Source organism: Poecilia reticulata, chromosome 6 (genome assembly GCF_904066995.2).
Source record: "Poecilia reticulata chromosome 6, P_reticulata-male-v2, whole genome shotgun sequence".
Classification (NCBI taxonomy): domain Eukaryota; kingdom Metazoa; phylum Chordata; class Actinopteri; order Cyprinodontiformes; family Poeciliidae; genus Poecilia; species Poecilia reticulata.
Window position 1 is genome coordinate 20,072,191 of NC_088835.1, and position 22,004 is coordinate 20,094,194.

Genomic DNA, 22,004 nt, shown 5'->3' on the forward strand with positions numbered 1-22,004 from the left:
TTCATTTTTGTCCTAGAACCATCATAAGTGGTCTTGGGAGTGGCCATTTGTACATGAGTGCCAGACATGGTCGGTGGTATGCAACATAGATGACATGAAGTTTTCTGAAACAGTGGTTATAAAGATTAATATAAACTTAAACACTGAAAGAGATGTTCACTTTGAGCACAGACTTCAACTTCTTAGCATCCAAATATTTATTGTTTTCTCCACGTTCTGGTGAACAATAATGAGTTTAATACATTTCTTAATGTTATGATTTCACATAGAGTGCATTGTGTTCTCAATACATTGTGGTGAATGAAAATAAAGCTTTTTTAAACACAACTCCTTACAATTATTCTGAAGCTCAGTGCATTACGTGTTGTAATGGAAATGCGTAATTGGGTTTTACACACATATTGGTGTTTCTATGTTGTCAGGAATATTTCCATGTTGTAAATTTATGCGGTTTCCATGTTAACCAGTTTGCCATTACTTTGCACCCACACAATCATGACATAGTAACCTCCAAACTTTACAATTATGTACATTGTAAAGCATGCTAGAATAGTAGTGGTTGTTGAAATTTAGAGACAGAAATAAATGGGTTTGCTCTAAGATAGGTGAGTGCCCTTTATGCTAAATTCTATTACTGATTTGTGGTCTCAGTTCGCATATTTCTTTGTCTTTCTTACACCTAAACCAGGGAAAGTACAAAGTTTACATATATAAGTTATCAGAACAAATATTATATTTATTATAGTTTTAATTATTCTTTTTCAGGGTGGTGTAATGATGAACTTACACCTTCAGAGAATAAAAAATAAAAATGAGTTGCACACATTTTATTGAAGGCATACTCTAATCCACACAGGTTTAAGTGTTTAAGCAAAATTTGTAAACTTTAGAGTTGAGTTATGGGTAATTTTCTACATCATAATGTTAGCCTGATTTGTCTATTCTCTTTCTGTGTGTGTTTGGGATCGTGGTCTGTTGGACCTGAGGTTTGAACTAACTGATGTTGTAGGAGTTGGACTGAGGCTGTAGAACCTGAGGACACGGTGCCAGCTGCGAAGCATGGAGGCGTTTTTATTTCACTGTGGGTTGTTTTATTACCACAGGAACTGGGGAATTGCAGAAAGTAGGCGGAATAATGATAAAGGACTATGTCCGAATTCTTCTGTCAAACACGGTTTAGATGGTTAAAATGGAGGTGCAGCGCAGTGTGGGAATGGGAAAATTAAACTGACGACTAAGGTAAAAAAAAAAAAAAAGAAGTGCTAATTCTTAAAATCTATTTAAATGAACTCCACAATTTTGAATGAGAGTGGTCAAATGTTGTGGGCCTTTTTGTTTGAAGTGCCTTGGATGGGCAAACATATTTTTTCTCTTGTTTTACAATTTTTCCTTTTAAATTGTGTTCTGGTATATAGCTGTCAAACATCTTTTCAAGATTCTTTGCTATAAAGATCTTTTCAGATCAAGAAAACAGTCTTTCTCCAAAATACAACAGGGCATACTGCATTCAAATTCTGTTTTTAAGAGAGCTGTGGCTAACAGCATTTTACTATTAAAACCTTCTTGCTTTTACAATTACTTATTTGTGTTGAAAAACAAAATGCCAATTAAGATTTATTTATATTTCACAGTTTTAACTTCTACAGGCTTCAGTAGGTGGCACTAAGATAAATTTGCCCTTTAAACAAAGAGATTAAAGTGCTGAAAAATTTGTCTTGTGATCAACCAAATGGATTGTTTCAGATGAGGTAAAAAACAAAAGTCTTGTCCTTAGTTTACTTCACCTTTCCTTTGTTCTTTTCGCTGAGCACCATCTGCCGCCACTCACCGACTCCGGTTGGACAAACTCTCCTTATTGCTCTACACCCTAGCACAAATACAAATACAAATTTCTCTGCACCATGCGTGGCCTCACTACTGCCACCGTTGCTATGGTGACTACAATGCATGTTTGAATTAAGCATTACATTACAGCAACTGCAACACTCTCTCTCCATCTGAGCCTCTCTTTTTCCATCCTCCTCTATCTGCTCTGCTCCCTGCTTCTGTAGCAGAGTGTGCAGGCTGCTGAGGAAATGAAGATATTTGGTGTGGACAGTACCCGGGATGGCGTATGTACAGTAGATGTGCAGCTGCTGCATCGGGGCTTGTGTGCGATCTAGGGAGTTACGGCTCTAGAGGGCTGCTTTCAGTGTTAGCTGGTTGGTCTTAGAGCGAGCTGACTGAGTGATTGACAAGAAATTTGGTTTCTTTTAGACGTTATCCTGTAAAGGCTGGTAATGGGCTGTGGCTTTACCGATACTATCTTACTGCATGATATTTTGCTGTTGCTGCTAAGGCTCTCTTTCCAGTTTAGTTATGCACACTATTTAATTGCATTTATTTTGAAGCCTGTAACTTTGCGGTTTGGTTTTTGAATCCATTGTTTGGCAGATATGATTTACTGTCTTGCCTGGGAATTAACAGCCCAGTTGCCTTGTGTGTGTAGTGAGCTTGGAAGGTTCCCAAGGGCTCTTGTAATGTAAAGGCTGCAGCGCATCATTTTCCTTAGCCGTTAAATTTGCTGTCATCTCTTTGTCTGTCGGCCCTCGTGTCGTTATGTCTTCCCTCAAGGAGTTTTCTTTGTGTGAGTGCAGGCATGTGAGTGTAAACTGAAGTGTTAATGTGTTTCTATCAATTGCACATCTGCTAAATTCAAGGCAGGCAGTATATTAAAGGGAAGATGGATGAGTTGCTCCCTCTCCTCTATGCACACATTGCACTTATGCCTTCTATTGTAGCAGACAAATTGTGTTGTTCTGTGTTTAACGGAAGGATTCGAACAGCCCGGGATGCCACAGAGACGAGTGACTTGTTCATTTACTGCCAATGGGCTCCTCAACAGAGGGACATTTTGGCAGCACAGAGATTACAAACCTGAAAGTTGCGACGAAAGAGAAATTAATAAGCCATCAGACAAAGAGAGAAACATGAAGAAGTTGAGCTTCAGCCGCAGCGCCAACAAGTGCGAGACCTCCAGTTCCCTCGATTACACGCAAATCAAAGCAGTGAAAACCAGATGGGCCGGCCGACTGGGGGACGCCAAGAGGGCACTGAGTCGCAAAGCCAAAGGATTTTCATCCACAGCTACATCGTCCTCAACTCCATGCCTTGTCTCCACAGCTCCCCCTCCACCCAAGAGAGCTCCAAGCACCACCCTGACGCTGCGCTCCAAGTCCATGACGGCTGAGCTGGAGGAACTGGGTGAGTGCCTAAGAACTGGCGAACAAACTCAGCACTCTCTTCCTCCTTTTCTTTCTTATTTCCTACTTGACTCTGTCGTTAAAATATAACGTGTCTCCCAACTTTTTTTAGAATAGTCACTTGTGTCGCCTTGTTCTTGTCATTTTCCCTCCTCTGCTGACGCTATCTTTTTCCCACCAAGCATCTGCTCGGAGAAGACGAGGAGGTGAGTCTGAGGCAAGAATTTGACACTTCTCTGAGCGTCATAATCATGACTTATCACTGCTGTGTCATTAGAGCAGTGCGGATTTGGACCGGAGGCAGTTTTTGATCTGAGCCATTTGAGCAGTTGCCCAGGGCAGCATTAGAAAAGGGTGCACCAGACAGTAAAATATATATACCAGTTGTGCCCTGAAATTTTCTATCGCTGTTGTGCATGTGCATTGCGGTATAGGCTTCCCCTGCTTGCTGCTTTTATTTTCAGTCGTGAGGAGCGGCAGAAGAGGGGAATAATTTATGCAAGAATTTCACTGATTCAGACAACAGACCACCTAAACCGTGACTTTCTGACTTTCTTTGGCTGTACTTTGCTCTCCACTCTGTTTTTTCACCTCTTGGTTCGAGAGACGAGAACTAGCAAAAACGTACAAATCATTTTTCACCCAAAACACAAATCCAGATTTCACACTGCAGCATGGAGCTATGTTTTGGATTTTGTCTTTTCATTCTCTCCCATTGACATCCATGTCGGAGATTATGATAGAACATTTCCATGGTCTTACATCTTAGCATTTAGTTCTGGCTCATTTCCTTTTTAACAGAAAGACTAGATGAGATGTTGGCATCGCAGGAATCTATGTTGCATTCTCAGCCCCCGGAGGCAGATTACAGAGCAGCCACTGTCAAACAACGGCCTACCAGCAGGAGAATAACACCAGCAGAGATCAGTGTGAGTGAACCTACACACAGCACACTTCCAGACAGCTCTCTGTGCCATGCTGCTCCACATACCAATTCTTCCTGAAATAAAAAAGTTCTTCTGTTTTTTTCTCTCTTTTTTATGTCACGCTTTAATGATTCAGATTAGAAAATAAAATTTAAAACTGGATAAAAATGAATCGAGTAAATACAAAAATCTGTTTTTAAATTATGATTTCATTTATTAAGGACAAAAGCTTACCAATCCAATCTGCCGATGTGTGAAAAAAGCCCCCTAAACACTATAACTAGATTTTGTCTTGGCACAATATCAATGACTGACATCAGGAGTTTGTGAAAACTGGTAGTGACTCTTAAACACCACAGCTGAAGAATTTTACTCCACTCTTATTTAAATTGTTTTAATACAACCATGTTTCACATACAAACATCATGTTTACGGTACCTTAATCTGATGATTTAATGATTCAAGTTCAGGCTCCAAAACCTCATTCTGTTTTTATGTTATTTTTGTCATTCAGTCGGGGCTTTCCTGTGAAAAAATATTGCACAAACAAAAGTTTGATTTAAAAAGTATTTTTCTTTTAGAAGCAAAAGAGAGGAAGAAAAATGACCCAAGGCGGTCACAGCATGCAGTAATCCACACAGTTACTGACTATTTCTGCTATAGGTTTATAGAGATTTTACTGAAGTTTCTTTAAAGTGGCTTTGATTACACTGTCAGTTCTGAATTTTGTGCTGCAGTCGCTGTTTGAGAGACAAGGGATGACGCTACATGGAGGTCTGCACCCGGGTATCGAGAGAGGTCACATACCATTCCCTAAAGGCATGTCCAGGACCAAGTCTTTTGGTAAAACATTAATTCCTGATTTACTTAATTAAATCAGAAAGACAATTTGTTTTGTTTTTGTACAAGGTTTATGGAAAATCGCCATTTTAAACAAAGTAACATCAAACACGTTAAATCTTCTGGTTTTGATAAGAAACTAAGAATATGGTAATACCATAAATAATTTAAGCTAATTTTGATTTCAAAACAGTATTGACTCCAGAAGGGGCTGCAAGATGTTCAAGCAAGTGCAGTAAAAAGTGTGAAAATTTGCAAGCATGCTTTTACTCGACACAGTACGATAACAATAATGAAAATCGTCAAAATTTCCCAACCCAAAGACAAGTACATATTAATAAATATTGTGAACAAATTGTGCAAAAATCCTCACATTATCTAATAATGCTCACAATTTTTGGTGTGCTGGCTCACAAACATCTGTCTACATATTATATCAGAGTGTAAACAAACATCTGTAAAATAAATAAATAAATAACAACACTTTTAATAAACATATTTGTAATCTATAGTTACCATCCAAATAGTAGGTGACTATAAAGCAGATTTAGCACAGTGTTCTGTAGAAAATGAACAAGAGAAACCCCAGAAAATATAAGGCTTAGTATGTGCAGATGTTTTGCTTTTGTAATAAATACAGATGGAATTGTTGGCTCTCAAAACAACTTTAACAATATTTAATATTTTCTAAAAGATTTATCATAAGATGTTTTGTTAAGGAATCATAAACTGAGCTGATTTCCAGTTGAAAGCCTTTTTTTTATTAACTAACTGTGAACCTGGTATATTTTAAATAAGTGATTCTTTGTCAGTAACCCAACCCATGCCACATAATTAAATAACCTGTCCCTTTCCCTCTGTCAACAGGTGCCACAGAAGAGGATAGACTGTCTGCACTTGCAGGCGAGCACAGATTTCCACGTAGTTCCTCTATGACAGATAGCCTCCGAGACCACTCACAACCCCATCCTATCCCTCCACCTCCTCAGACGGCACCTCCTCCACCTCCTTACTACTTAGACACGGGTCCTCCTCCAGCTTTTTGCCCTCCTCCTCCCCCGTCTCGGACCCAAAGTCAAGGCCATGAGCCTGGAGGCCGATCCAGCTTCAAGCCATCCTCCTTGGACCTGCCTTACGAAGCCGCTCAGCGGCAAGCCACACACATCGAGAGACAGAAGAAAGCTCGCTCAATGATCATCCTACAGGACTCCTCCCATCTACCTGTAGAGCCTACTGAAATTCCCCGTCCCTCTGCTGCTACTCCACCAGAGCGAATCAAAAGAAAGGGGAGGGTAATTGACAACCCTTACGCAAATGTGGGTCAGTTCAGCATTGGACTATTCACACCCACAAAGCCCCAAAGAAAAAAAAGTCCTTTGGTGAAACAGCTACAGGTAGGTTGTGTCTTAATAACAGTTTCATATTTATTCTTAAAAAATGGCAAAGGATTTCTGAGCTTAAATTTTCCTTTTCATTTCTCCAATGGTAGGTAGAAGATGCACAAGAAAAGGCTAGTCTAGCCTTAGCTGCTGCCCACTCACGAGAGAGCTCACCCTCAGGACGACACCCACATGGGCACACGCACACCAGCCGTGTCGACTACTACCAGCAGCAGCTCATGGCTGAACGAGAGCGATTGCGAGCCCAAGGAGAGATGATGTTTCAGGGTAAAGGCCCATTTGCTGCTGCTATTGCTGGAGCAGTAAAAGATCGTGAACGTCGCCTTGAAGAGCGGAGGAAATCCACTGTCTTCCTTTCTGTTGGGACCATGGAAGGGTCGCCTACAACAAGCCCTGACTCCCCCTCTTTGACTCAGTCTCACTCCATCGATGAACGGCTGTTAACTCGAGAGCTTGGACAGCTTCCTCCCCCTGCCTTGGCTCTGAGCCCCTCACCTAGTGGGACCACCTTTATCCATCCACTCACAGGAAAGCCTCTGGACCCAAATTCACCACTAGCTCTTGCGCTGGCCGCAAGGGAGAGAGCACTGACCTCTCAGAGTCAGTCCCCAACTGGCAGCCCAGAGCCTCGGACTAAACAAGAGCGAGTAGGCCAGGTTGTAATGTTCTCTGACACTCAGACCAAAGAGTCTCCACACGGGGATGGAGTAACTGCATCGCCCCCTTTTTCACCTAAAAGCGCCAAGGCAGCGGGGTATGGCACATCATCCTCCCCGGCCAATATTTTGGCTCCTCAACCCATCAAATCACAGTGGACTACATCATCATCACCTATATCATTCCGTCAAGAGATGGAAGCTAGAATTGAGGAGAGGAAGGAGGAAAAGAGACTAGAGGATAAAAAAAGCATGTTGATCAGCATTATGGATACATCACAGCAGAAAACAGCTGGGCTGATCATGGTTCATGCGACCAGCAATGGTCAGGCTGTTGGGGTGGGGTCAGGGATAGAACAGAAACCTGTGCCTGCAACCATAGAGCCCAGCAAATCACAGAGTCCACGGGCTAAATCCCCCATTCCCACAGCTGCCCAGCCCCAAACTCAACTCCAGGTTCAGCCTCAAACTCAGCGTCCTGCCAGTCCCACCCAAGAGAAGAGCCTGGCTCAGGGAAGCTCAGAAGAGGATGTGGATGCCTACACGGTCACCTTACCACCGGCTATGTTATCTTCCAGCGATGAGGAAACAAGAGAGGAGCTACGTAAGATTGGGGTAGTTCCTCCACCAGATGAGTTTGCAAATGGGTTGCTGGCCCAGGCACAGGGGATACCAGTGTCATCCGCTAAAGCTGCTCTGTCTCCTGCTACACCAGCCACACCAACACCCCAAACTCCCTTAACCCCAACAACCCCAACTGTGACAACCACCCAGCCTCAGCCTCCTCAGCCACCACCTCCACCCAGTGCAGCAGCTGTCTCAGGGAAAACTTCTGACCCTCTGGAGCCCCCACCAGTGGGCGAGGCTGGTTCTGCAGCTGACTCAGGTGTGGAGGAGGCTGACACGCGCAGCTCCAGTGACAGAGAGAGAGACCATCATCTTGAGACCACCAGCACCGTCTCTACAGTTTCCAGCATGTCTACATTGTCCTCAGAAAGTGGCGAGCCTGCTGACACGCACACCACGCACACCTCCTATGCTGACGGGCAGACTTTTGTTCTTGACAAGCCGCCAGTGCCTCCTAAGCCTCGACTCAAATCCCAGATAGGAGGCAGTAAAGGCCCCGTCACCTTCAGGGACCCTTTGCTGAAGCAGAGCTCTGATAGTGAGCTGCTGTCCCAGCAACAGGCTGCTGCACTTGCTGCTGCAGCAGCTGGTGGAACTGGGCTTCCTGCAGGTGGTTCCGCCTCAGTTACTGGTCTAGCTCCGACCAAGCCACGCTATCTCTTCCAACGGAGGTCCAAGTTGTGGGGGGATCTGGTAGAACCTCGAGGACCGGGGGTAGGGCTAGGGATTGGGAGTTTGGGCAATCTTGGTGGGCTAGGACTTGGGCTAGGTGCAGATGAGAGCACAAAACCATCAGTTATGGGAGAGCTCAGTTCACGTCTACAGCAGTTAAGTAAAGACACTAGGTCACTGGGTGAGGAGCCGCTGGGAGCCTCTCTTGACCCTGGGAGAAAGTCACCTGTGGCAGGTGCAAGGTAAGAGGATATCAAGAATGTCTTTAGCACTGAGTGACTAAAGACATTAGAGAATTGCAGCAAAAATGATAGCGTTAGAGTTTATTCACGCTGTACTTATCAGTGCAGAGTGCCTAGTTCCAGTAGGACAAAATGCATATCAAAGGACATTGATAGCATTTAACCACCATTATATGTGTTTACTCATTTGTCAGCACCTTTGTTACTCCTTGAATACATGACTCTCTAGTGTCAATTCCTGCTGTTTGTTTGAGCTTGTTGCACTCACCTCATGTAAATCTATTAGCAGTCTATAGTTGATGGTTATGAAGATTAGATGTCTCATGCATTGTTGTGAAAATTAGTGGCATGTAGATCTTCTGTTAAAAATTTTGTGGAGAATTTACAATCTCCACTTTTGTGAAGCTTTGACTTGCTGATACAGTTTTTAGTAGATTTTTGTTTCTCTATAAGAACTGAAACTTAGAGGATAATAGAACCACATTCAAAATATTTCCATAGGCTTTTTTGTGTAAGCAGCCAATTATTTTTTATACTGGCAGCAAACACAAATTTATTATAAGGATGAGAGAGCAGTCATTGTGGAATTGTTTATTTATTTTATAACAAAAAAAAAGATTGTATCTGTTTCTATAGCAGCTTATTTGAATAATTATCATGGTTAGCATCCAAGCTACTGCTACTGAGCATTACAATACCCAAGTGCAATTAGAAAGCATTGGATCAGGACTCGATGTGTCAAGTGCAAAGTTTGGTGTAGAGGAAAATATGGTGTGGGACTATTTTTTTTAGAGGTTAATATCTACCTAGAGAAAATGAGCTAATTAAGCATATCAAAGCACTGTGAGACAGTTTTATGCTCTTTATACTACGTGAACATTTTGGAGATGGTCCCTTCCTGTTCCAACATCACTGTGCACTGGTATTCCATTCATAAAGTGGCTGACAAATTTGGGTAAAATATTTCACTGGCTATGCAGTCTTGACTTCTATCCCGTAGAAAACTTTTGGGATGAACTAGAAGTGACACTACATCTTGACCAGCATCTGACCTCACAGATGCAAGTCTGGTAGAATTGTCAAAAATTCCCTTAAACAACACTTAACCTTGTAAAAAGCTTTTCTGGAAAATTAGAAATGACATTTCACTGAGTTTGTGCAGGCAGATGACTGAATATTTTGAGCAAGATAGTCTAAGGCCTTACTGTATATCTCACTGATACCAAAACGCACTCGGTAATTGTGTCTAAACCAAAAAGTAATGTTGTCAGTGCAACACAGTACTTAGTGTGGCTCTTTCACTAATAGAAAATAGATTTGATTTTAGATTGTGTATAGGACTGTTATTGTTCTAAGCCAATCAAGCTGAAAACTGTATAACTCTGGTCATCAACAGATTTTTTTTGTGCATTTCTAGATTAGAAGTCTCGAGCATATTCCTGTCCTTGTGCCATATAGTTGGTTTTAGCTTCAAAAAGTGGCACAGAACATATGGTTCACAAAGCTACTAGAAGGTTATCTGTGACATCTGAGACACAGTGATGGTTTAGTCTGTTTTCTGTGGGTGTTTTTTCTACTACATACCTAAAAGTGCAATGTAAATCCTCTATATTTCTGCAGATGTGGGGACACCGAAGAAACTAGACCTTAAAGTTATAGACTCTAGGGTAAACCAAATATTTTTTTTTAACATACCTTACACAATTACCCTATAAACTAAGCACAATAACATCTAGAAACCTTTTCAGCAACTCTCTTTACCTGTTTCCCTTAAAACATTGTTACCTTGTTTGCATAAAAGTTTTACAACACAAGTGTCATGATTGTTATAAATTTTTTGTTTTAGAAATAAGTAGTTTCAAAGGCAGTAGTTTGTCAAATGCTGTCAAAGTCACAATCTTTGACCTTTTTATAAAATTTTGTAGTAGTCAATAAGCTGGTGTCGTAAAACTTTTCTGTGGGTATACATTACTCACATACAAATGTTTATGTAAAGTAATATAACTACTAGTGCAAACAATGTAACATGATTCAAGGCATGTACTTACTTACACACTGCTATGTTTTATTTCTAACCTATGACCCGCTAGTATCTATCCTTCCTGCGTTTTCCTAAGTCTTCGTTCAAATGTCACACAATACATCCCTCTATCCACTACCCTTTGCAGACATCACAATACAAACTTGATAAAAACTGAAAATACAGTTTTTCCCCTTATCATTACCACCTTCATGGTACGTAAAGTGATGACTTCAACGATTTGGGGATGTATTTTTAAGAAGTATTTGAACAGGACTTAAATATAAGTGTTAGTTAAACTTGTTATTTTCTTATCTATGGATTTACCTTCCCCTGTTACTCACCCAAGCAAAAGGCAAAATCCTTACATTGTCAAAGGTCATTTTACATAACTGTCAAATAAATGGTGGGATATCTATTTTTCCTCTATGAGAGGTTTGTGTTTGCTGGAAAAAATTTTGCATTATGTGAATATGTATTTTTTGCCCCTTCTTGTTGAAAACTCAGGTCATTTAAAAACGTCACAAGAAATGTTAGTGTTCAGATTAGTAGCAAATACAAATTAAGTTCATAATCAAGAATATTCCTTTCACTTTGGGGTTCTATCTTTTTTTATTTATATAGCTAAAACTGTATAATTACTCAGTTTAGTGTTTTCAGCTTGTTTCTTAGAGTTGTAGTTAGGTGTCTACAGAAATGGTTTGGTTTCAGAGTTACCCCACCTCTTGCTCAATGACCACTGGAGATAGACAACCCTCCACATGCCTGCACGGATAAGGGAGTAGAATGGATGGATGATTCATCCTTACTGTGTACTGATTAATCGTAACATAAAAATCCACTGCTTCTTAATGTGTAACTATCAAAATACATTTCCATTTCAATGAGGTACAATGTCATAAAAAAAGTTCATTTCAGTAATTCAATTAAAAAGATGAAACTTGTATATTATTCAGATTCATTATATTGTGTACTTGTTCAATTTATTTTGATAATTTTAAGTTACACCAAGTGAAACAATTTTTTTTTAGATTTACCTACTTTTATTTTATCCATCAAAATTCTTTGTAGGACTGCTGACTCGACCGTTGTTCAGTTGTCATTGATACCCTCCACAAAGAGTGTAGGCCATAAAAGGATTATTATTCAAAACCTTAACTCTTAAGCTTAATAATGTAAAGTTATGTGGAAATGACATGTTTTAGAAAACATAGGGATAGTTGCAGCCTTGAGAAGACTGTAAAGCAAACCCATTAAAAAATTGGCATAGACTGTTACTGGTGATTTAAATGCCACCACATAAAGAAGTCCTCAAGACATGGACTGCAGCTGTGACACGTGCAGAAGTGTCTTTAATATGAAACAGAACTTGACTGTTGCTACACTGTCATCCAAGGTCTTCTTTTCCAATTAAGGCAAAGTTCGCATTTTATTTGGAAATCCAGGTCCTAAAGACTGGAAGCAAAGAAGCATGAAGAAATGCATCATCGAGTCAAGTTCCTTGAGGTCCTGTATAAACGTTCTGCAGTCTGTTGAGCTATGTCATCTATTGGTGTTGACCTATTGTGTTTTACCAAGTGCTTTACTAATAATACTAGGTTATCTTCTGACAAGTCTTATAGAGATGATGTGGGCCCTTGGCTAATACTTTCTTCAGTGACTGTGGCACCACTGTGCTTGATTATCCAGCAGACTTGCCTGACCTAAACCACATGGTGAATCTATCAAGGATTGTCGAGAGAAAGATGAGAAACACTAGACGCAACAATGTTCAACACTGCTGTCAAAGCAACTTGGGATTTCCTAACGCCTCAGCAGTACCACAAGTTATTTGCCTCAGTGGTACATTGCGTAGATACAGTATTCAGGTCTGGCCAAGCACTACATGCATACACTGTACAATGCACAGACATACTATTCTGTATGCCAACATTTCTGTGCTAAAATCCTTATTATTGGTTTAATGTGATATTAAAATTTTCTGAGGAACTGACCTTGAGTTCACTAGCTGTAAGCCATTGTCATCAAAATGAAAAGATGTAAGCATTTGAAATGTATCGCTGTGTGAAGTAAATCAATATAATGCAGGCGTTTCACTTTTCAATGTGGATTACTGAACAGAATTAACTTTTTAATGATATTCTAACTAATTGAGAGGCACCTGTAGCTGTTATTGGATGGGATATTGACACTTGGTGGGTATGGTGATGTCAGCCATTGCACTGGTAGGCACTGCAGGTAGGCACCCAGGCACTGCACTTTTTTTTTTTTTTTTGCATCCTTTAGAGTTTGAGACGGGGCTCCTTAGGATTTGGTTCATTTTGTCAGTCTACTTAGATATTCTGAATGTTATGGGTTTCTTTTTTTGTGGGGTCAGAATTTTGTTACTGTTGTTAACCAGGGTTCCTAACTAGCAGATTGTATTGATGGTCAAAGTGACTTGCATATTCTTCTGACCAGTAAGGATATTGAGTAGGGAATAGTATAAAAGTATAAAAATGAGTTCTTGAATTTTGTGGATTGTGAAGAAGGCCATGACTTCAAACACAGCACATGGTGTAACATCCAGTTCAGATTCCTCTCACCCTCCCACCATTTCCATTCTGACAGTTAATTGCCTTTGGCTGTGATAAAAATGATCATACACACCATTATCCCTCTTTCTCTATCACTCTGCATTTACATTTAATCCTTTTCACCTGCTGGAGGACTTCTCATATATCATTGGCCTCCCAGCACTTCTAATTGTAATGCTACTCCATCTCACACCCTCCACACACCACGATGCTCCATTCTGTCTTTACTGTTTCCCAAACCCTGTATATGATAGAACTTTGTTCTAATTTTTTTCATTTGTGGTGTTTGGTTTAATTATTTGAGCTGTTTGTGTACACTACCTAGCTTTGTTTTGTTTTTCAGTGTTTGTGTTGAGAATGGCCATGGTCCCTGACTGTCTTACTGGTTCACCTTGTAGGTTTTTCAAATCATGTTTAAGCTGAAAAGAATTTTATTTCTTCAACATAACATGATAATGAGCACACATCCCCGCAGAGCACCATGTACAAATGTTGAGTTTTAGTTTCCATTTTATGTGGAAACAGTCACAAAGGTCCAGAGACATGTGCCTTCAGTTTATTTATTCATTCGTGTTTGCTTGTTTGTTTGTTTGTTTGTTTGTTTAGTTTTTTGGGTTTTTTTGTACAGTGTTTTACATGTGAGCAGTGTGCTCATTTCTCTCTCATATGGCCCACTGGTCAGACTTTGTTGTGCTGAAACTTACTCTGCTGCTGTAATCAAGCACACTCACATTTGCAAATCCATCTAAATCCAGAATCAGAACATACCCACACACATACGGGACCTTGAAGGCAGCAGAGTTGGCCAAAGCATATATTGGGTCTGGTTAGCAGGCTGCGTCTCATGGAGTGATGCTAACATTCTCTCCCATTGCTCTCTCTCTGCTCACCTTGCATGCCCCGCCCTGCTGCTCTGATCTGATTGGTCTAGAACTGACTGTGCGCCCAGGAGGGCAGGACAACTGTGTAAGTGCGCATGAAGCTCATCCCAGCCCGTTGGCTCCCTGTAATCTGATCATTTTTTTCCAGCCTGAGCAACCTTTGCTCCATTACATTTTTGTCGTTCGAACGTCACTCATAGTAAAGCTCCAGGCAAATAGAGTAGAGGGATAAAGTCTGGATAAAATGCATGAATGATACTTAGATATATCCTTCTTGCTTCTGCCTGCTTCCACCAAGACAATCTTTCTTAGTTTTTTAGCTTTACACTCTCTTCCATCCCTCTTTCTAATCATCTTTCCCTCCATTAGACTAGTCGTAGATGAATCTCAGTCTTTGGTTTTATTGTTCTTTAAACAGTGTTGAGGTGTCTTTGTTGAGTACTTCTTGTTGGGCTCCAGATACTGTTTCTGCTGAAGAAGCATAAGATGTTTTTTTTAAACTTCTTCTAAAGGCTCCACATGGTAAGACTGGGTTGGATGGTCATCTTATCAAATCTGAGCTTTGAGTCCAGCATAGATAAGCATTATTTTTTAATCAAATGAGACAACAGCTTTGTACGTTTTAAATACTACATAGATGTGTATATATATTCAGATCAAAAAAGATGTTTGCATTTTTAAACACAAAGGAGAAAACATTAAAAAAAAGTTCTAATTAAGCAAATGCCTTCTGTTTCTGAACATGTGAGTATGTGGTTTATATGTAATGATGCAATACAGTGATGCTTGTACTTTCCGGTTAATGCTTTTCAGATTTTTTTTGTAAACCTGCCTGCATTTGTTTGATATTGTAGCTCTCAGTCTGCATTCACAGAACAGCTTTCTTTGTGCTAAAATTAATAATCCATAGCCAAACGTTGCTAATTAGGCGACTTCTCAGAGCATTGGTTGCACCACAGTTTCGTAGGTACTAGATTAAAGAGGACCCAATAAAGATGCATACCACACTTCACATTTTTATTTGTTAAAAGAATAAAAATCAAATTACGTTTTCTTTTTCCCTACACGTCTTACATATGCGTTAGTTTGTGTTAGCCTATCATAGACCTGCACAATATAAAAAAAAAACAAAAAACATATGACATGCGTTAATAATGTTGTGAACTAAATAAAAAGTGTCAATGTCTTTGTGCTTTGGGTTCATAGCAGATCTAGACCCCAGAGTGCCTGAATGCATCGGACCCTTATTGTGGTCCAGGCAGTTCTCCATTATATGCAAACCGTGTACAGTGATATTTCAATAAAAATGCATTTATGACATATGGTGCAGCACAACTCTATGACATAAAATCCCAATGAAATACACTGAACCTTGTGGTTATTAATGTTAACAAATATGTAAAAGTAATGGTGGGGAATGAATACTTTTGACAGGCACTGTAAACCCCAAAGCTTGGTCTCTTTCTTCAAAGTTGTCTTTAACTGCTTGTTATTGACGATTCTACAACTCTGTGTCTCCACCAGACTTTTTAGCAGCCTAGGCGAGCTCCACACCCTTTCCCAGAGAAGCTATGGAACCACATACACCATCCGCCCCGGCAGCCGCTATCCCGTCACCAGACGCGCGCCCAGCCCCGGCTCAGGCTCACCTGATCGGGGCGACCTTGGACGATTCTCAGGCTTCGGCCTGCCAACCTCACCAACTACACCGCCGCAAACCATCCTCAAGTCCTCTAGTCTCAGCTTACCCCAGGAGCCTAAAGAGGTGCGCTTTGTGATGAGGAGCTCCAGCGCACGTTCTCGCTCTCGCTCTCCGTCACCTTCCCATTCCCCTGGCTTAGGCTCACCGCTTTTAGCCCTCCGACCCTTTCACCAAAAGCCCCTCCACCTGTGGAACAAGTACGATGTTGGAGACTGGCTCGAGAGCATCAACTTGGGAGAGCACAGAGCGGGGTTTCAGGAACACGAGATCGAAGGCTCTCACCTCCCGGCTCTAACCAAGGAGGACTTTGCGGAGCTGGGAGTGACACGGGTCGGACACCGTATGAACATTGAGCGAGCGCTAAAACTGCTGCTGGAGAGCTGACCCTCGCCCTGAAAAAGACCAACAGGATAAGAAAGACACAAAGCCTGAATTAGATGAAAATAAGGAATCCAGTGAATACACTCCTCTGTTACTCCAGCTGCTTTTTATGTTCAGTGTTAAAATGTTCTCCTGTGGTTCCTAGTGACAACTTTCTGTTCTGCATTAATACCCCGCACCTGGCAATGCACTAAAGAGGCAGAGGCAATACTCATACAATGTACATTCATCCCTTTTTCTTTTTTCTTACCCTCTACTCACTTTACGGCTCTGCCTTCTTGCCTAGAGCAAATCAGACCAGACATCCCAAAAAGGATGTCTGGTCTTTTTTTTTTTTTCTTTTTTTTTTTTGCTAAGAAGAATCACGGGTGCTCCAATTAGATCATTTGGTTTCTGCAAAGTTGCGTTGTTTCCTTAATGACACCCACACTTTCTCACTGCACCCTCTCTACCTCTCTCCCCTCTCGTATTAGGCCTCTGAAAGCCTTCGGCAGTTTGAGTAAGAGAGGAGGAGGAAGGATTCTCGTTCCAAACAGAAAACTCAGTTGCCTTTCAAAAATATTTCTATACTGAAATCAACTCTGATGAACACAGTGCTATGGAAATAGCAGCTCTGAAAAGGTGTGTCTTCTGAATGCCTGCTATCGTTTTTAAACTGAAGACTTTTGAGCCCAGAGGCGGAGCTCCGCAGGAGGAACCCCCCCCCCCTCACCCTCCCTCTGCCTTGGTACCAAGACTGTGCAATCTATAATATTTGGAGAATGTTTAACCAACACTCGTGGCTTTTTTCATAATTAATTTTCTGATTTTCCAAAGGGAATATTATATATATTACTATTATATGGCATAATATAATATAAATGTATCTAAGCATAGCTTTCAGATGAAAAGACAATATTGCAAAGAAAAGATGTATTAAATGAATTCGCAGCTGTTTTTGGTTTTAGTATAGAAGACAGAAAGAGGTCTTTAAATCTAATCCACCAATAGTTTACTCATTTCTACCAGTTATATATATATATATATATATATATATATATATATATATATATATATATACAGATATAAATACAGATATAATTAATTTTTTTATCATACATACAGAAATTTCCGTGTGATCACCTTTCTTGAGGCATAGCATGACGAGTTGCATTATGTTGTTGTACGTTTTTATTTTGTTTATGGTCTTCCGTGACTCTAAAGGGCATCCCGTAATGTGAGGCTAAGACCCCAGCTGAAACCCATCCCTACTGCTTCAGTCTCAGATTTTCACCAGAGAGGACCAATGAGCTAAATAATTGGAGAAAATTAATTACAAGGGTTTTTTTTTGTTTGTTTTTTCCTTTTAAGGGTTCAAATAATTGATTTACAAAGCAAAACACAATATTCAACAAAGGCATGGGCCAGAATGAAATTCTGTTGGTAAAATAGCCTTACAAAAAATGATTCAGTTTGACACTCAGAAGTTGAAATCTCCAAGTTCTGTTAACTTTGGAAAGTTAACAGAAAGTTCCCTGCAGGTGGAAAAGTCGGAGACTTTTCAGTCCTCAAAAGCCAACACAGCTGCCACAGTTCTTTTAAAATTATGAAGATTTATATCCAGTGAAGTCTTTTCACACACACACACACACACACACACACACACACACACACACACACACACACACACGACCTCCTTGCAACATAAATCTTTATCCAACAGGTGTATCGTTTCTTCAGCAGTGGGGATGGGAAAGACAGTAAAAGGTCTTAAAGAAAATTCAGTATTTTACAACCTGAATGTGCAGCTGCTTTCTTTTTAGGTATACCACTCTTAGTGAGTGAAATGTTATCAGAACTATTAAAAAATAAAGGTTGTAAAACAGAGAGGGGGAAAAAAGCTGAATTTTCTTTTAACAATACAAATCTGCAATTGTACTCATGAGCAGCTTCAGCTGGCAGTGAGAACCAGTGAGTTTTATTCATGCTACAAAGGGAAAAAAAAGGCATTTTGGCATTCTAGCTGTCTTCTTTTCTGACAGAATGCCAGGAAATGTCTGTTACCACTAAAAACCTCTGCTCATCAGAAGCATTTTGCCAAGGCACTTTCACTTGGCCAAAACTTGTGTGCATCTTTCTTTTTTCCCCCCCTGTCCTTTCTGAAAAGCAGGCGGTGAACAAAATCATTATATAGGAGCTGTAGGAATAGCACTCACTGCCTCACTGTGACCTCACTCTTTATTTTCTTTTTAACTGCAGTGTTAAGTTCTCCTTTCTTTCTTCTTCTGTTGCTGATTTGTTACCTTCGGCCACTGTGGGTAGATTTTGTAGCGTGTGGAACATCATATTTTACTCATTTGAATTTTAAGAGTGGTGGGGAAGAAAAAAATAAACCTCCTGCCCGTTCTGAACATACTTAGACTTGTAAAAAAAAAAAAAGAAGAAAAAAAAAAACTACAAATATTTGCTTTTTTTAAAAAATCACAAGCAATGTATATATAATAGATTTCCTATAAATTTTTGAAAAGTATATAGATCTATATATGAATGTTTGGCATATATGCATAGTTAACCACCTGTGGAAAAGGTGAGCAGATTTTATTCTTTCTATGAACTCTTGAACTTTTGAACTCTGAACTATGAACTAGGGGATGATTTGCACAAAACAAGGTGACAAGGTGCTAACATAAAAGCCACCCATCGTCCAAGCGCACGAGTGCATCTGGATTCCCTGAATCTCTCTGTGTGCTTGTTCCTCTTCACCGTGCGCGTGTGAATGAGTGTGCATGTGTGCAAATGCTTGTTTTTTTTTTTTGTTTGTTTTTTTTTTCACGTCTGTGCAATTTGTTTGGGAGTGAGATGTAGAGAATGCATGCGACCGTGAGAGTGCGGTTAATTGTTGGGGTTTACATCTTTGGCGTTAGTCCACTTATAGCCTTACTGTACCATCAGAGATTGCCGGCTGTGGCTGTGTCACATAACAACACAGACACAAACACACCTACACACACACGCACGCACACACACACACACACACACACACACAGAAAAATGCACACGCATTCATCTTCAACACTGAAGCTCATCGTTGTGTATTGTGTTTTTGTTCAGAGTTATGTCTTCAAAAAGTGGACTGTTCTGCCCAAGAGGGAGAGACAGACAGACAGAGAGAGAGAGAGAGAAAGATAAGCAAAACACTGTCAAATTTTCTACTCCTGAGTCAAGACTAGAAGATCTCACCTTGGATCTGCGTAGGTGCTTCTTATGCAGTGTCACTAATTCTGTACAGCCTTTCCCAAATGGCATTTCCACTCCGCTGCACTCTGTCTGGCAGCTCTCCTTTTTCCTTTTTCAGACTTTCAGATTCTGAGTTTTGAATATGCTATATGCGATGATCCAGTGAGGAACAAACAACACACACAAAAAAAAAAAATGTGCCAAAAAGTAATTTAACTGTATATTTGTCTTTTGCTTTAGGACTATCTTAGTTACAGCACTCTTAAGCTGTTATGTATTACGACAATATGGTGCCATCTCCTGGTAATCTTGAGAACTGACATTTTTTGGATCCTTTGGTATTTTCCTGCAGGTGGAAGTACATGTGCATCTCAAATAAGGTCGTTGAAAGGTTTATTCATTTCTATTATTCCTTTAAGAAAGTGAAACTCATGCTCTATCTAGCCTTATTACACACAGGTTGATATAATTCAAGCGTTTAGTTCGGTTACTTTTTAAGATTGTGGCTCACAGATAAAAGAAAATTCCCAATTTAGTTTCTTTGAAAGTAAAGACGTTACATAAAATCAAAACAAGGAAGGTGTTTTTTAGATTGGTGTACAACATATGCATTCAATATCTGGTTGGGGCTTACGTTGGATTTTGCATGAAGCACTGTATCAGTGCTGTGTGGCATGGAGGTGATCCGCCTGTAGTTTGTGTTAATAGAGGGTTTCAGTCTGTTTGTTGTTGGATCTCATCTTCCTCATGATGAAACCTCATAGATTGTGTTCGTTTGGTCGAGTACAGTGATATCATGGTCATTAAACCAAGTCCTGGTACTTATGGATTAGGATTTGGATAGAAGCCATCTCCTGGTGGAGAATGAAATCAACACCTCCATGAAGCTTGTCAGCAGAAAGAAGCATGTAATGTTACTAATATCATGGTAGAAGGATGCACTAGCGTTGGACTTGATAAAACCTTAACAATCAACATCTGTAGATGACACCTCAGGCTGTTGCATCTATTTTAATAGCTCTCAAGTGACATTTTGTTTATTAGGTATTAGGTATAATCAGCAAAATTACACGAGACACTTGAATTGTGTCCCTCTGTGTGTAATGAATCGACATAATAAATGGGTTTTAGTTTTTCATCAAATTTTTTAAAACAAACTTTTCAATAAAATCATTTACTGAGATGCACTTTTATTTCTTACTTCCTAAAGACACAGGCTATATAGATGTCTCCATATAGATTTACGTACGTATAAACATATATACAGCCTGTGAACTTCTACTTGCTTTGGCATTTGTCCTTAAATTATGCGACATAGCAACACAGTTACATGATTTGAATGATAAGTTTTTGTTCCCAGAAAATAGTCTGATCTCAGACACAGGCTGGCCTGATTAGAGCAATGGTTGAGTTGGGTTGTTGTGGAAGTTTACTATAAATAAAGACATTTTAGATGAGCAGCAAGTAACAGACTGACACATCATTAGGTCAAATAAGTTCTGCGAAGAGGTAGGCTCTATATTTCTTAATCAACAAAGCACAATCTACACAGTCGAGGAGAAGCAATGTGTCTTTTCTTAAAAAAATAAATAAACTCCCTGGTACCCGTCGACACACTGGAACCAGTGATCTTATCATCAGAGGTTTTGTTTCTTTCATTGTTGGTTTTTTCCTTGTTTGCACTGTGAAGTTTAGAACGGTGGATGTATCACTGCAACGCCTCAGCCTTGTCTCACTTGAGAACATCCCCTTCTCGGCTTCTAATCACCCAGGCAACTCATCTACATCTTCTCTTCCTCTGGACGTGAATATCTGATACATAAGAGCCTATGCTAAAAGCCCAAGCTAACCAGAGGCTACCTAGTCTTCTCCACGTTAAAAAAAAAATCAAGGGCGATGGTAAAGACTGAGGCAAGATCTGAGACGTTGCCCTGGATATCTCCACCACAGAGATATATGTTTGTTATATTATGTAATAAATTTATAATTAAAACATGAGGTGGCATATTTTTGTTCCTGCTTTAGTGTCTCATTAGTGGAAATGAGTCAGTGACGTCTTTGGTTCCCAAAACACTTAAATATGCTGTTTTAACATTATCACCACTATAGAAATGGCCAGATAACGTTAATGAAGCTGACAGGAAACGGCCAAACGGATAACAGATAAATGGCCTTCAAAGATCTGAAGATCTACAAACGAAACGTTATTGATATAAAGAATTTAGTGATATTGACTCAGCTGCATATATGTACATGCTCATATCAATGAGTATATTAATCTCTGGGTTTTAAAGATGTTTGAAATAGTTTTTTACATAAAATCATACATGTAAAAAACATGTACGGTGTTGTAAAATGTACATTTTTTCCCCCAGCGCTAACATTAGATGGATAAATCTATATTGTGTTTATTTTTTTTTATCCAAGTCAAATGCATACTTACGCACACTGACTAACATTTAGACAAAGATCATAGTTGCAAGTAAATTCAACATTAAGTTTTTGTAATGCTGACGTCAGGAAAGTTGAACATTTCTAAACCTTAAACACCTGGTTATAATAGGAAACCAACCAATTAAAATGAACATCATCAGTTCTGCCAAAAGCAATGGCCAAAGTTTGA

General features: G+C 39.9%; 1 protein-coding gene across 9 annotated transcripts in view; it reads left to right on the forward strand.

Moving 5' to 3' along the window:
- shank3a (SH3 and multiple ankyrin repeat domains 3a) overlaps window positions 1-21,388 on the forward strand; it is a 195,761-nt gene extending 174,373 nt beyond the window's left edge. For 5 of the 9 annotated variants that reach the window (XM_081608113.1, XM_081608114.1, XM_017305278.2 and 2 more), the window contains 7 exons: window positions 3,163-3,243; window positions 3,425-3,448; window positions 4,044-4,171; window positions 4,906-5,011; window positions 5,876-6,402; window positions 6,498-8,605; window positions 15,607-21,388. In XM_081608113.1, the coding sequence (XP_081464239.1) occupies window positions 3,163-3,243; window positions 3,425-3,448; window positions 4,044-4,171; window positions 4,906-5,011; window positions 5,876-6,402; window positions 6,498-8,605; window positions 15,607-16,168 (3,536 nt within the window). In that variant the 3' untranslated portion in view covers window positions 16,169-21,388. Of the gene's footprint in view, window positions 1-3,162; window positions 3,244-3,424; window positions 3,449-4,043; window positions 4,172-4,905; window positions 5,012-5,875; window positions 6,403-6,497; window positions 8,606-10,225; window positions 10,273-14,132; window positions 14,168-15,606 lie in introns of all 9 variants that reach the window. The other 4 variants (XM_081608115.1, XM_017305279.2, XR_014087898.1 and 1 more) reach the window with 3 other exon arrangements.
- The last annotated feature ends 616 nt before the right edge of the window (window positions 21,389-22,004 follow it).